Source organism: Lepidothrix coronata, unplaced genomic scaffold (genome assembly GCF_001604755.1).
Source record: "Lepidothrix coronata isolate B3197 unplaced genomic scaffold, Lepidothrix_coronata-1.0 Scaffold115, whole genome shotgun sequence".
In the NCBI taxonomy this organism is placed as follows: domain Eukaryota; kingdom Metazoa; phylum Chordata; class Aves; order Passeriformes; family Pipridae; genus Lepidothrix; species Lepidothrix coronata.
In genome coordinates, this window is record NW_016690295.1 from 758,677 (window position 1) to 774,754 (window position 16,078).

Here is a 16,078-nt window from a genome sequence, read left to right on the forward strand (position 1 = left end):
CAAATTCAAAGAAATCCTAGTTGTGATTGCCACTTAACTGACATGTGAGTAGATTCAAGAGCCAAAGAGGATCAGCAGTTTTTTGTCTCTGCTTTTCCATATGCCATGGGCTCTATACTTCCACCTGCTCACCTCTAATGACTTGCATCACATTAAATTATAGTTTCCAGAATTGTGTCAGCTTAGATGACTTCAACAGTTACTGTCATTGTTTTCTATGATGGCCTCTCATTTGCTCTGATAGGAATTTGCACCTTACTACTAATGGGTATCCAACTGGCTTTAATTTCTAACCACTGAAATCATTGAAATCATGCTAAATTAAAGTCTCTAGTATCCCATATTTTCCTTTGGGGAAAATACCACTACTCTGTAAATATATTCAGGTTTAGATTGAACTCAACTCTGGCTAAGAGCTAGTTTGATTGCTGATTTCAAATAAATTATCTGACAAACATAGCTCTTTCCTTGACATACAAATCAATGCAGGGTTTTTTTCAGTTACTCATAAATATTCAATCAACATTTTATGTGAACAAATAATTTCTGACATTCTCTCTGCTTCCTGATTGGACAAATGATAGTTAATGAGCAAGAGAAAAAAAAATTCCCTGTTCACAGAATCACACTGTGGATACAATCATTCCATAAACATTTCTGCAAATAACTGTACTCTGCAAGTGGTGAACAATACCAGGGAGAAACTAAGCTGAAGCTGAATTGCTGATCAGAATTTGAATGAATACTCTGGAAGTAGTATGGCTCATGTAATTACAGAGAGAGTTAAATATGCTTTCATGGGGACTGAACTTGGTCCATGAATTCTAAATGAGCCAGTGGATGACTTCAATTAATGGAATGACATAGTAAAATTATCAATAAAACTAAAGAAACTATAAAGTGAATCTTCCATCTACTGTATTAACTACCTTCTCTAACAGTTAATCACATACTCTTAAGAATTTGAGAAACAAAAATCTGACCTTCAGAACTTCAACTCTGACGAAGTAACAAAAGAGACAGTACAATATCAATCAAAAGAATGTTTAAATTGGCAACCCTCTAACAATTACTACATCATCAATCTCCAAGTGCTATACATGTGCTCCAATAACTAGGTTGGTTTTATGCTGAATTTATATTGTAAGAGACAATTGGTTTTAAAAACTGCTGATTGAACTGCCAATTTGCAATGAGAACAGACATCTTTAAAATATGGATAACTCCAGTAATAGCTACATAATATGCAACTCTGATCTATTTCAAATTAATGCACTTACAAAATGTGAGTCGCTCAAATAGTATTAGATCATGAGACATTGCAGGTACCCAGCACAGCTGCTCTGTTTCTCCAGAAGCATTAAATAAATATTCATTTTCAACTTAGCAAAGGAAAGTCCTGCCCTTCTCTTTTGATTGTCCTATATCACCCCCTGTAAGTAGTGCTCATTTGCAGAGTGCTCGAGTGAGGGCAGCTTTAGGCTCCAAGATCGGGGCGTTAGCCAAGCCCTGCACAAAGCAGCAGCAGCTTCAAAACCACGACAGCCTGTGTGTTTTGGGGGTGTTGGCTCCAAGGCCCTTCAGCACCAGCTCGCTGGGTGGATGTAAGAACCCACTGTAAGCCTGGGCTCCTGAACCAAACCAAAGATGAAAGGCAGCATTACCTTTAATCGGCTTAAGTGTTCAACAGGAAACACACGGAATCCAAATCCAAAATCTATGTGCCAGGCTCATCATCTAGAAGCCCAGCAATATTTCACCTTCATGTTTTCAAATGTTTTGACATTTTTACCTGCTGAAATCTTTTTGTCCAAAGCTATCCATACAAAAAAAAAAAAATCACTTACTATAACACAAGAAAAAAAATTGCCTGGACATGTTATGTGGCATTTTTATTTGCTAGATGAGAACAGTTCTGACCTATTGTATAATATTCAGGCTGACAACTCTAATCTCTTCTAAATTAAAACAGTACATGAGAGCTTGAAATGCTCTGATAATTCTAAATTCTTAAGCACTGCAGTTGCTCCCAACAGTTTGTTTCAATTATATTTTCAGTGTGGGTTTTTTTACTACAGATATTCTGGGCAAATTGTCCTGAAAATGTAAACTGGGGTAGAAAGTTCTAACAGTGACAATGAGAAGCTCAGAAACCATAATTTGAATCTTATAAAATTCAAAAACCAATCAAAAGAAGACATTAAATAGCCTGAAAATCAATTCCTTTGATATTCCATTTTCCCCTCTTCCTGCATCAGTCTCATCTATTTAACAAAGTGCACAACAGATTGCTTCTAATCAAACCACAGAGACAGCAGATATATGTTCCTCTCCACCCATATCAATAAAAGGCATATCAACAGTGGACAAGATAAGCAGAAAAGATGATAATGATGCTAATGTAGGATTTAGTCATATAGAAAGGCAACAGAATTCCAGACGAAGAGAATAATCCAAAGACTGAGAGGCAAAAATTCCAACATCTAAAGCAATACAAAAAACATGCAAGGTAATGATAACATGATGCACAAAACATGAAGTGAAAATACTTCACAAATTATTTTTAAAAAATCTGTGAAGAACCTTCTGTAATACACAGCAATATGAGTTAACAAGTTATTCTTAAAAACAACAAAGGAAATCCCGCCTAAAAAAAATCACAAACTGAGAAAGCCCCCAACTGTGGTCCAACAGAGGAGAGCAGAGGTGTTAATGGATTAATCCCATTGTCTCTACACATGAGCATCCTCTGTGGCCCCAGTGTGCTGCTCTGAGCACTCCACAAGCTCACTTACTATTACTTTTTGCTGACGTGATGCGTTATTCTTTTCTGCAGTAATGTGATAAAAGCTGAGTTTATCAAGTCTAGGTAAATTACATCAGATTTTCTTGCCCATTGAAGTTTCTATTATCTCTGTGGAAATCCTGCTTTACTAGGCAAAAGCTGAGAAACTGAATGCCTTTGATAGCACTTTCTCAGTACCTTTCTGACATTACTTCTGATCAGCATTTGCAATCTTTCCTTCCATTAAAGGTTAACTTACGCTTCTCCATCTTTTCAGCACATCTTCTAATAGATGTAAAATTGCATCAGCACCTCTACTATAAAATATTAAATAGTACTGCTATCATGAAAGAGCTCTTATCCATTCTCTGAGATGAGCATTTCCCTTTTATTTGGAAGAATGGATGACTGAACAGATATGGCACGTTACAGACAACTGCTTTTATTCCTGTTCTATTTTGTGGTTAGGGGTTTTATTTACTTTTTCAAACATGTGTCTTCTGTGGCACTGGCCAAGTTACCTTTGACTCTTCTGCTGCACCTACCTGCATAAATGAGCAGTCATTTCTTAGTTAGAAAATGCTTAGCAATCAGCCAGTATTAATTAAAAAGACCTTTTTCTTAGAGCCTTCTTGGCTCTAAGTTTTCAAGTAATTCAAGTTCTTAATGTTCTTCCTCATAGCACTCGAAAGAACTGACTGACTTTTTGAATTCTTTCTTTTGAACTCCAACTCAGGTTCTGGAACCTGCATGTCAAGACTAGTAATTTAGCCAGATCATTAGTTTCAGCTTATAGTAGTATTTTCCTTTTTCATTATTCATGCTCACCTTCAGCAGTGATCCTGTGCACTAGGGAAGAATATAGATCTCAGAAGCATCTAAGGTATTTTTAAGTTTTTTCATTCTAGACCATCCTATTTAAACAAAGAAAAAATTTCTTCCAAACAAAACCATTTCTCCAAGACTACAAAAATTCTATATGCTTCCAAATGAGAAAATCAATGTTACTCTTAGGAATAAAAGGATTATTTTTCAACTCTTTCATTTCACCATGGTTGGAATTTCAATTCCAAGTGATCAGTTCTCTCAATTCTCACAGGCATACACAACATTTTTACACTACATGGTTTTAAACACAAAAATAAATAAGCAGAAATATCCATTCCATTATTTCCAAATTGAGAGATGTAAAAGATATTTCCTCTGATTTAGAAGAAGGGAGTTCTACAGTTTTTCCTTTGTTTTTAGCCAGTGAAGCACAACATACAAAAGACCTATCCTAGGTCTGAAGCCTGAAGAAGGACCTCTTGTGCTTATTCTTTTGAATTCAAATGCCTCTTACTCTCTGAACAGAGAATGACATTCAGTATGTCTGATCCTTTCATAAAATGAAGAGACAGCTTAGACTCTGTCCTTCTATTTAAAGACCTGTGGTCATTTGCAAAACACAGTCTAAAAATTGTTCACCAGTGGGCCTAGTGATCAGAACAAGCTGAAAATTCACCACTACTGACCTTCACTTGCCAAAGAACAACTCTCTTTAGTTAAGGGAATTTGTCCCACCAGGCAGTGGATGTTGGATTTGAATGAGGTAACCAACACAGAAGACTGGGTAACAGTCTTGTTATCTGTATCAGCAGAAAGGCTCTTAGAATCACAGAATTGTTCAGGTTGGAAAAGACTTTTAAGATCATTGAGTCCAACAGCAAACCTTAACACTGCCACAGCAAGTACAGAATAATTCACTCATGGCAAACGGCTCAGTAAAACCCCCACTCCAGAAATCAGATTAAAAGGTTCTCCGAAGCTTTGCACCGCAGTAAATAATGAGAATTTGGCCAGAATCAAATTTTAGGAAAAATATTAAAATAATAAAATAATATGCAGTGTGAAAAGTCTTCAATCACAACACATCTCCAAGAAGAAAGTGGTGTACTTCCTGTGCTAAGCCAAGAAGGACTGGTTGGTTTTAGAAGCCTTTGAAACATCTCTGTAGCTTCCTGATGCACCTGTTATATATTCTAAAGAGACTGCAGCTTTGAAAAAGTGTTGCTGGATTTAGCTTCTCAGCCGTACATAGAAAAACTCAACTTTGAAAAGGATTGCAAAAAACCAACTCCAGATTCTGCTTCCCTTGCAAACAAGGTCACAATTTCTATTAACTTTACTGTGATCAAAATCAGGATTTATGCACTGCAAGAAATTAGCAGAAATATAAATAGCCTTAATAAACCACCCAGCAGGAATGTCCTATATAAGACATTAATTGCCATAGCAATTTACAGAATATGTTTAAAATAAAAATTATAATTTATTAATGCTTATAAACCATCCTTGCTAGGCAGTTTCACTGGCTCTCTAAATTATCTTCTATTGCTTGGGCCTCTACAGAACTGAGCAACCTAGATTAAAAAAAAAAAGTTATTCTGGTTCTAGTTCTAGAAAGAAATGGTACTGCACAGAGCAGATCTCAGATCAGGCTGCCTCATACACAGGCACTGAACGTGTCTAACATTTACCTTGAAGACAAATGTGAACACCAACCCTGAGTTTTCATATAACTGAGAGTTGTTAAACACCTGCTCTGCTTCCTTTCATTGCTTAAAAAAAAGACTGCCTGAAAATGTTTACTGTAGACATCTCATCTTCAGGGCAGTGATCTTTCGACTGAAGGGTCAATCATTGATCCATCGGCAGGTTTTGTTCTGTCCCTCCTTATTCCCTGATAACCATGGAAAAAGTGCTAGAATCAGTAACTGCTACATGTGGGGCCTTCTGTTATACTGTCTTCTTGCACAGTCCTCAGTTTGCAATGCTTATGTGTTTTACACACACACTTCAGAACAATACTTGTAAATAACAGACGAACTTTTCTGAAATGTATATATCTCACTATAGTGTCTTAGAACACAATAGATTACAATATTACTATAAGTTTAATTTTCAGGTGTAGGAGAAAGAGAACACATATTCATCCGTAAGGCAGCTCAGAATTTGAGTCATCACAGCTATATGTTATTCTTAAGCTTCAGGAGCTCCTTTATCTAAAACTTTTCAGGACAGCAGTATCGTGGGACTCTGTCGGCAGCAGCGTTAAAACTGTCAAGGAAAAGCAGCTGCACTATTCACTGACTTCTTTTTTTTAAAGCAAATGATAAGGTGTTATGTAAAGCCTACCTGTAGTAAATTGTATACATCACATTTTGTCTATTAATTTCTCTTTATAAAATGGTATGCAATGCTTGTTGGTCGTCATACTTCACAGACACAGAAAGCCAGTCTCAAGAGGGGTACTGTTTCTGCTTCCTAATTCCCTCAACACTCATTCTGACAAAGCATGGGGTGGTTCTCCCAGCTTTCCTGACATTGATGATTGTCCAATACAATGTGAATTTCATTAGGCACAGGAATCTAAAGAAAAAAATTCAACATAGCAACAGACTTACTAAAATTAAGGCTCTATTAAAACTCAATTTTGAAATGTTTATCTTTGTAATGTCTCAATAACTTGAAGATCATACTAACTTTAGAGATGTCTAAATTATTCATGTAAAATAAGCTGACAAATTTATTCTTCTCTCCCCCAAATAATTTTCAAAGCAATTTTAATTATTTTGATAATTATTTGTGGAACATCTATGAATCTTTCCTCTCCTGGGTTTTACAGATTGGACTAATAAATATACAGTGTTTGTGACTGACTCTGTACTTTTTTAGTGGAATATAAATGCCCTCAATGATAGCCATTTTTAGTCATACATATGTTCGTGGTTACAAATTAACAAATTTCTGTGTATGAACAAACACCATGCTAAGAGGTTTGATTGAAGAAAATATAGCTTTTGTAAAAATATATCTGAAAAACGTTTTGAAAGGAGCAGTCATGAATCACACAAATAGTTTTTAGAAGGTTAGAAGTTACTGGGAGTTTTTGTAACAGATGTTTCAAGTACTTCCCACACTGTGCTTAGAATACAACATCATTTTTTCAGGTCAGAGTCTTGTACAGTGTGAACTGGCACAACTCTGTGTGTTGGAATGACTTCGTTTCACTGCCTTCAGTGGAGATGCAATAATTTGTACCAGACAGGGCTGGAGTCACAGGTGTCCAAGTGTCAGTTCTGAAATCTCTTGTGAAATGATATCAAATAAATGATATAAATGGGTGTCCCTTCTCACCTGCATTTCTTTCCTGGTGATTCTCCCAATCTAGTCTTCTGACTCTGGTCCTCAACTTGAATTCCCAAAAATCTGACTGGCTTGTATTGACTTTCATATCACTGAATGAGCTTTGGGGTTTAACTGCTTATAAATTGAGAATTATATGAGCCAGAAGCTATGGAACAGGAGAACAAAACTGCCCATTATCCCCTCAATCACATGCACTTTTCAAAGTAAGTTTGTACTTAAAATATCACTTCATTGATTGATGGTATTCGTTTATTATACAATAAAATCTCTAATAATGGGGTGTTTCATTCTCACCAAAAAATCTAAATTATCACTCAGGAGTAGTTTTAATGCAAGTGACACTGTCTACAGTGTGCCTTCACGATTACAGGCCTGGTTAAACAGCAGTCTTAACAACAAACATCCAGGCTCAGGAGGTTCCCAGAATTAGGAAGAGAATGCAGTCAGGCCTGAGGCATGTGCTTACTGCAAGTACAAGCAAACCCTCTCCTCCATGCAAAATAGGGGCGCTGCTGGAAATAGATCTTCTAAGGCCTAACATATTGTTGCTTTACTTCAACATGGTGAAGAATTAAAACAGTACCTTTATCCTTTTCTGCATGAACCACTTTGAAAAAACAAACAGCAAAACCCCCACAACCTCACACGAACTTTATGTTTTACCTACTGTTTTGCCACTGCTGCTCTTCTGCCTTCCCTTCTTTTCTTTACATTTATCTCCTCTCACTCTCTCCCTTAGTGCCAAGTCCACCTCATCTCCCAGTTTTTCTAATTCCCTCTCTCATCACACTGATGGGGGGCAGCTGTGCTTTGCCTCAGCTCTCCTCATGCAATTAAAGCAACGTGATTTCTACCACCACTGAACAGCGTAGTAGGAGCCTGTTTGACCTACTTTTGTTAACTATTTTACCATGTTGCATTTACTACATTAGCTGTTTTAATAGTTGCAGAAGCCAGTTTTGCTCAGCTGTGCTAAGCAGAAGCAGCACAGCACAGCCTGTTATGACAGGCCAACACAGATGCTAAAAGCCCCTTACAAATGGTTGACCATCAACACGCTAAAAGTAAAAAACCCACTTTATGGCCTTGGTTCATGCACATCTAAAAGCTGCCCAGTACTTGGTGGCTGCAAGAAGCCATAGCAGATGCTCAGCTGTGATGGCTGTGTTCTTGCTAATGAGTCTGGGAAGTTATGCCATATGCCATACCACTGTATCTTGCTGTACAGATGGGAGTAGTAATGACAGTTCTGTTTTGGGCAGAGAGTGACCAAAAGCAGAAATGGAAGGATGTGATGCTTAGGGAGCAAAACCCTGTGGCAGCAGAATCAAGGGAGGATGAGCAACTTAAACAGTTATGCTGTTCAGATGCTACCACCTAGACGAGGAAGCTCTCAGCAGAATCTATAATCATCAGGGCAACATTTTGTAATGAAATAATTCTTACTAAAGATAAAGGAATAGCAAATCTTCCCTTAAATACATGTGAATGCATTGCAGGATCATCACTCATTTTGTTTTTTCCACTGGTTGAACACGCACAGGGCTCTACAGTGGATGGTATCGTAACTCCTGAAGTGTTCAGGCTCCTGGGGCCCAGGACAAAATACAGCTACCCTGGAAAGCACTCTCTGAAGATGGAAGGAGGGTAGAAAACATGCCTAATGACAGATTCTGGTTTTTCAAGTGCTCTCTGTCTTTTCAGGCCAAGCCAAATACCCTGCTGGGAGAAATTCTTTCTCATTAGTAGTATCAGAGGGCTAAGGAAATGGACAGATTATGTTCTGATTTTCCATTCCATCCTGCTATTTATCCTTACATAAGATTTGCATCGGTTTCTATATTTGCAGAAGGGAAGTACAAAACAAACACAGTTATAAAGCACTCCAAGATAAAGGGTTGAAGGAATGAACTATGAATATGCTACTCTTAGTTACATAGACATATGGAGTGGACTGCTGAAAGGTTGGGAAATCTAAGTCACAGAATTCTTACCATCTCTACCTCTGATTCTATTTAAAAGGGAACTAAAACACCACAGGGAAAATTATTTCTGACAATTTCATTGCAATATTTGAGGATATTTCCTTGCCATTTTCTACTGCATTTAATTATGAAGCTACGCATGATGTTTTTGATACTGCCGGCAAAAATGGAGCATGGAATTTTAATGTCAGGTACTCAGTTCCTTTTCTGTTTACTTCAATGATTTCTTCCCTCTGTAATACATATTAAAAGGAAACAGTAGCTATGCCTACAATTCTAAAACTATTCCTTGATGTCACCTCATCTAAGCCATTTCCTATGCAAAAATCTGAAAATCCAAAAACATTTGAAAGAGGTTATTGGGAAAAAATAAAAGGAAGTTATCCAGTTTGGAAGAGGGGCTATAGCAGTAACTAAGAACAGCAACTTAAGCTGCATATGTGGGAATGGTTCCTGACAGTCAGATATATTATTGCACATCTAGATGCAAGTGTGCAAAGTTCTCCATGGTGGCAGCAATGAAATTGTAAATGGAACAGCAACAGCAGCAAAACTTTGCACCAGAGCTAAGAAGGGCATCACCCAAACACTCACACAGGCAGTCCTGGATCAGGGCACTGATCTCTTTTGAGAAGGACTGCCAGCTGGGCAAAATATCCCCTTTCATATAGCATTTCACCACGACTAGAATAAAATTAGCATCTCACCCATATCTTTTGTGGTTACTGGCAAGTTCACTAAGATTAAAAAGAATATTTATAGAAATATTTCCAACATGCTAGAGAAAAAGTAAATGGCTGCAGCTCTGCTTAAGCAAGAGGTGCAACACGTGCAATGGAAATCTTGCAGAAGTATGCTGAAACCATGTTGATACCATAATCCCTAACACAGAGAAAGTCTAATTCCCTTTTAAAAAAGTTCTCCCTCATTACTGGGACCTTACCCATATATGGGCCTTTTTGGATGTTGTTTTTAACATTAGTTAAATACATAGTAATGGGGAGGAGACATAACACTGTGATTACAAAGGAGCAGGATCTCATCAAGAAAAGTTTCCCTTGCCTCCTTTCCCTCTGTCATTTATTTGCTGCTATCTCATTTGTACAGAACTTGAGAAGACATTCAAAGGTAGTTCTTTATCTGGTGAATACTGAACTGTGCTAATTGAAGACACTTTTTCTTTGTTGTTGTTTGTCTCTCAACTCTAATTAAAATTTCTAATTGGAATTTACAACCATGCCTGCAGTGTGTTGTTCTCACGGATGATATGCCACGAGAGTCATGGTATCCTCCCAGAGGATGAAGAATAATGTCTCTGGCTCATGGGTGATTTGCACAGTTCCTTCACAAACACTGAGGACTGTCTTCAAAACCTCCTGGAGGCAAACAGTGGTTCCCACATAATTATGTGACAAATAAGCCACAGCCCACGCAGTGAACGAGTCTGATGGATGGGATTCTCAGATATTTCTGCCTTCATCATTCATAATTTACTAGAGCATGATGCCACTAGTAATCAATATTAAAGGCCCTCAGCCAAGAAAGCCAGCACAGAACACAGTTGCAGTGTGTGTAACCTGGCAAGGAAGCACTGAATCATATCTGCAGCTCACCAAGCTCACGTTTCCAGCTCACTGTGAGATCCAGGTACAGGGGACAAGACTACCCTGTTGCTCTGTGTTTATTTCTGAGATGTTACAAGGATTCATTTGCTGTACAGTCAGATCAGGTAACTGACAATTCCAGTGTAAAACCACATTCCATAACCTCATAAGGTGGGGCATAATAGGTTCCTTTTGAGAAAGTCAATATAAAAGGTAGTCAGATAAAAAAACTATTGAAACTGGAGGGATTTTTCAGTTTCTCCAACCACTCCCACAAGTATGTCCATTTCCTTTATGTAATTTTTGCATATGTTACCTTTAAAGTTAAATTATCTGCACATCTGTCTTTGACAAGCATGTTCTAGGCCATGTAACATTACTTTTCCTGTCAAGATTTGCCTAGAAACACTTTCACTTATTTGGGGTGACACATGTCTTAACCTTCTTGTTTGCCAAGTTAATAAATCCAGCTGTTGTGTAAGAAAATGGAAAGGTTTTGGTAATTTGAGTCTTTGGCACATACTAGAGTAACAAGACAACAGCAGAGAAAGAAAAAAAAGCAGCTTTAGAAGAGGATTTTCCACAAGGACATAGTTTGGAATTTGACACAGCTGTATGGTGTGAAGAGGGTGTCTGTACATTTCAGATTTGTGGAAATAAGACAGTAAATATATAAAGTAAAAAAAAAGATGTTGCTTCAGATAATGTATAAATAAACTGTGAGTATACCTATATATATGTATGTAAAATATCTTAAAATGCATTGTTTAATTCATATGACATGCACAGTTAAAGATCAGAAATGAAAGCTTTTATCAACAAATCTGGGAAAGTTCTGACTCTCATATTCCTTAAATTCTTTCAAAATTAATAAATAAACTTCCTTGTCAAAGCATTAATGTACAAGGGATTCTCAATTTACAGCAGAAATAATGTTCTATCTTTCTATAAAAGAGCTACCAAACAGCTTACCGAGGTACTGTTAGAGGAAAACAATGACAGGTACAAGATGGTTCCTCCTACACAATCTGCAAAGAGCAGCAGCAATATCAGAGATCATCAGACAAACTAACCTGTGGTGTCATTCCATGGCAGATATACATGATTGGGATATTCTCTGTGTCTGGCCCTTGATCAAGGCACAAATCACTTTTCAGGGAATTCTGCAGCTAAAATAAACAGAAAGAAAAAGAAATCAAGCAAGTTTTACATGAGAAAAAAGGGATGTGATTACTCTTCTTAAAAAAAAAATAAATCATATGTAGTTGAGCAAGAGAATATACAAAATTAAAAATATGTTGCAGTGAAGATTTTGAAGAGAAAGCACCTGGACTACATTCTTCCTTGCTGATCATCTAACACTACTGATTTCCATAATGTTGCACAAAGTTTCAGGCAGGGTAGATTTCAGAAAGCCCTCAGAGATAGCGATAATTTTTTTCATATACGTTTAAAAACATTAAGTCTGATGAGCCTCTGGTACACACTATATACAGAACCTGAATGTTTTAGCAGTGTGACTGGCTGAGCAGTACAGATGAGGTACTAAACAGCTTTTCAGAATCCCTCAAGAGAGTCTTCTGATTTCTGGAAATAATTCAAAAAACTCCTTTCTGCTGACACCTGGAGACTTCTGGCCAATTGTTATGCATTAGCTCCCCTTTGCATTATTCCAGGCTAACCCACACACAGCAATGAACAGACTGCAAAGTACGTGGCCCTGGTCATCACAAAGCCCTGTATATTATTACCTGTGCAATGCTGAGGCAGAGTTTTCTGAAAGTGAAGTGCTAAATTAATGAGCACAGATAGCTGGAAGGCCTTTTTAAGTGTGGGGCCAAAGATGTGGATTGCATACCCATGGACATGTATAAGGGTGTTCAGTGGTATAAGGTCAGTTCAGGGAAGAGGACAGGGCTGTGTGATGGAGGGAGTGAAGAGGTGATGTGGTTTGCAGCCATCTGTGATTAACTGAGCAGTCAGCTGTGCACAGGAGCCTCCTTTGAGGAAAACAAATCCATATGCTTAGAAAGGAAGTCCAGAACTGCACTAGCATGTAAGAAGTGTGGACAAGCCAGAGACCAGAGCCAGACAATGAATAAAATCAAAACCACCGACTCATCTCTGCAAGACTTCCAACTCCAAACCAAACTCTAAATTCAGTAATAGACAAGACAGATCTCAATGTTAAAGAGAAAATATGCATTAGGTATCAATACTGGTATTATTCTCAAGAATTAAAGCACTGAGAATAAAACAAAGTCTCCTCTTTCTAGGCTTCCTAGCTCTCATCCATAAATGTTACCATAACCACAACTCTAATCATGGCCAGATGTCGAGGCACCACTCTCTATCCAAAGCAATGATAAATATCAGACTTATTAATTCGTGCCTGGATCCATCCCTACCTTTGTGTTTTCAAAACCTCTTCCATAAACTCTGGTTCTAATGCTTGTCCTAGACCTAACGCTATAATCTTTTCCACAATAATCCCCACAATAAAGGAAGCAAAAAAATCTGCCTTGACCAACATCAGCATGTGACTTATCTGAGAGGACTGACCCAGCAGTAAAACAGACACAGAGACTTCAGAGTCCCAAGCTTCGAAAAGAAACATGACCTTAACCTAACAGCAGCTGCCTGGTGATCAGGTACTACAGAAAAAGAGACAGGACACCATATTCCTTTGGACACCAATCCTCTTATGAACCTTGAAAATGAAAAAATAAAATGAGCTCTTCAGATTTAATATATCAATCTCTTATCCCAGCTGCAACTCTACAATTTACTTAGAATATCTAAAGAGATATTCACCTCTACTCAGATATCTTGTTAAATTACTCAGTATTTTTTTAAATTGATGATAATGTTATAGAAGCAATATCTATATTTTATACAAAAAATGAAGGCAGTTGATGAATGGAGGCATTTAAAGAATAAGAAAGCAGCTGACATGCTTTGAAACATCACACCTTTCTCCACTGTAAAACAGGCAAGCAAACAGGAAAGCAGACACGAAAGAAGATTAGATATCCAAGCAATTCTTCTACTAAAAAGATTGGGGCACTTTGTCTTTTAGTGTTACACAACAGTATTTCATAAATCAGTAAGCTGTGTAAGCTTAAAACACTCCCCCTTTGCCTGTTGTCATAGTTGTCCACTACTTCCTTTGTGATAGAATAAATAAGGCCTGCTTCTCACATCTTTCTTAGCTGATGAGGCTACTCACATACTGCAGACTATAGACTGCATCATGTGCATTACTGTGCAGTCCCTAAATCACAGAATAGCTTGGGTTGGAAGGGATGTTAAAGATTGTCTACTTCCAACACCCCTGCCATGGGTAGGGACATCTTCCACTAGACCGATTACTCAAAGCCCATGAAGCCTGGACCTGAACACCTCCAGGGATGAGAAGTCCACAGTTTCTCTGGGCAACCTGTTCCAGTGCCTCACCATCCCTATAGGAAAGAATTTATTCCTGGTATCTAATCTAAACCTGCCCTCCCTCAGCTTAAGGCCATTCCCCCTTTTCCTATCACTACATGTCCTTGTGAAAAGTCCCTCCCCAGCTTTCTTGTAGCCCCTGTAGGTACAGGAAGATGCCCCAAGATCTCCTTGCAGGCTTCTCTTCTCCAGATTGACCACTGAGTTCAGCATTTCTGTAAAAAACTCTTCTTATTCTTTTTAGTTTGTGTGTTGCCCAAAGGCTGATGAAAAACTCTCAGCAGAATATAAAATCATAGGGTGTCTGCTGCTGATTTTCGTTTTGACTTGCACAATGTGGAGTTAACCCTGAGACAAATACCTTTGCTCTCCACTGGACTTCCTTTCTTTATATTGTATCATTTCTACCTGCAATCAGAGATTTTTTAGCCAGAGCTACCTACAAGAGAACCATGCACTTGTTAGCTGCTATGCCTCCTTCTCCTCAGGAAACTCCACATTTGATTAGATCATGGAATTGCTGAGGGCAATTCCACCATCTATGGAAGAGGCTCCTTGCACACAGGTGTGATTTTGGCATTGTTCTGAACTACTTTGGAAGGTAACCATTATCTCATGCATTTAGCAACAACCCAAACCTTTGTTGGAAGTGCTTTTCTTCTCTTGTTTGATTGTACGAAAAGCCAGCGTTATTATTTTAGTTGATCATCAAAGGGGTCATGGAATATTGTAGGATGTGCAATCCTTTCATTTGTCAAAAACAGAGCTGCTGCTCTATGGCACCCTTGAGGCTCTTGCAGAGCCATACTGGCAAACCACACAGGTCAGACTTCTTGAGAAATGTCTCAAGCCAAACCTTTCACTTGTAAGGTCTGCTCTTATTAGTCACGTTTCCCAAATGGGACTTGCATGCAAAAAGGCAAATTTAATTCATAGAAATCAATTTTTTTTTAATATACCACCGGATAAGAATGTGAAAAGCTGTCCAAGGCCTACTACCTTATTAGGGGCTCATATTAACTTACTATGCTCATCTTCCATGTCATGCATACCTGCCCTCTCTGTTTGGATTGCCAGTTTTTGAGGGTCAAGAATTGCCTTTGCTTTAATTAGCACAGTACAACTCAAGTATGATTTCAACACAGACAAGGGCACTACTGTCACACAAGTGATGATGATCCCAAAATGCATGGATGTAGCTGCAGTTTCTGTTGAATGCAACATAATCCTAGAACCTCTTTAGTGGTGCTTTACACACGAGTTAGCTATGTGAGATTTGCTTAGTTTGGAATGTCAGTCTTTGATAACTTCTTCTAGCAAATGTCTGCTGTGATATCTGTTCTAGGGTGGATCAGGATTGCTGTTAAATGGCTGAAAGTTTAATAGGGGAAGGCATCAACCTTTAACAGTTGAATTTGATTATCTTAAATGTCTTTCCTATTCTAAATGACTCTGTAATATTAAATTAAGATCTGGCTACAATCTTAAGAAGGTTGCAGCTGAAATAGAGTTTATTTTGTGAAATTACCTGTTGCCACAAACATTCCAACTGTCAGCAACAATGTATCTAAAAAATCACACCTTGAGTATTTCTGCGTGGGATGCAATCCACGAAGCAAACAAACAAAAAATCAGGGAAGAAGATAACGTCCAGAACACCTCAACATGAATGACAGCAGAGCAGTTGTCTCAGTCAAGTAACCAGTAACAAATTATTTAACTGGTGACTTGAAGTTTATCTGATTCTTCTACTTAGAACCAGGCATTTCCTTCATGAATTATTTCCACTATTACACCTTTTTAGAATGGGAAATGTGAACAAGATCCTTACCACCCCATAGGCGACAGTATCTGAATACATTCTCATTTCTGGATACACGCTGACGAGATACCACCTAAAGGTCTTGCACTGGAGCTTTTTCCTTAGGGCCTTCCTCTCGGAAATATCACCAATATCAATTCCAGAGTCCTGCACATGAAACAAAGGACAGAAAAAGCAGAAAAGGCATCAGCAAATACACTTCCGTGTAAACTAAACATCCAGAGTCTCCCCCATTGCTCCCAGC

General features: G+C 38.1%; 1 protein-coding gene across 4 annotated transcripts in view; it reads right to left on the bottom strand.

Moving 5' to 3' along the window:
• Positions 1 to 16,078, bottom strand: part of GALNT18 (polypeptide N-acetylgalactosaminyltransferase 18) — a 228,079-nt gene that overhangs the window by 36,098 nt on the left and 175,903 nt on the right. For all 4 annotated transcript variants that reach the window (XM_017824981.1, XM_017824982.1, XM_017824979.1 and 1 more), the window contains 2 exons: positions 15,844 to 15,981; positions 11,639 to 11,734 (listed from right to left, as the gene is read on the bottom strand). In XM_017824981.1, the coding sequence (XP_017680470.1) occupies positions 11,639 to 11,734; positions 15,844 to 15,981 (234 nt within the window). The remainder of the gene's footprint in view (positions 1 to 11,638; positions 11,735 to 15,843; positions 15,982 to 16,078) is intronic.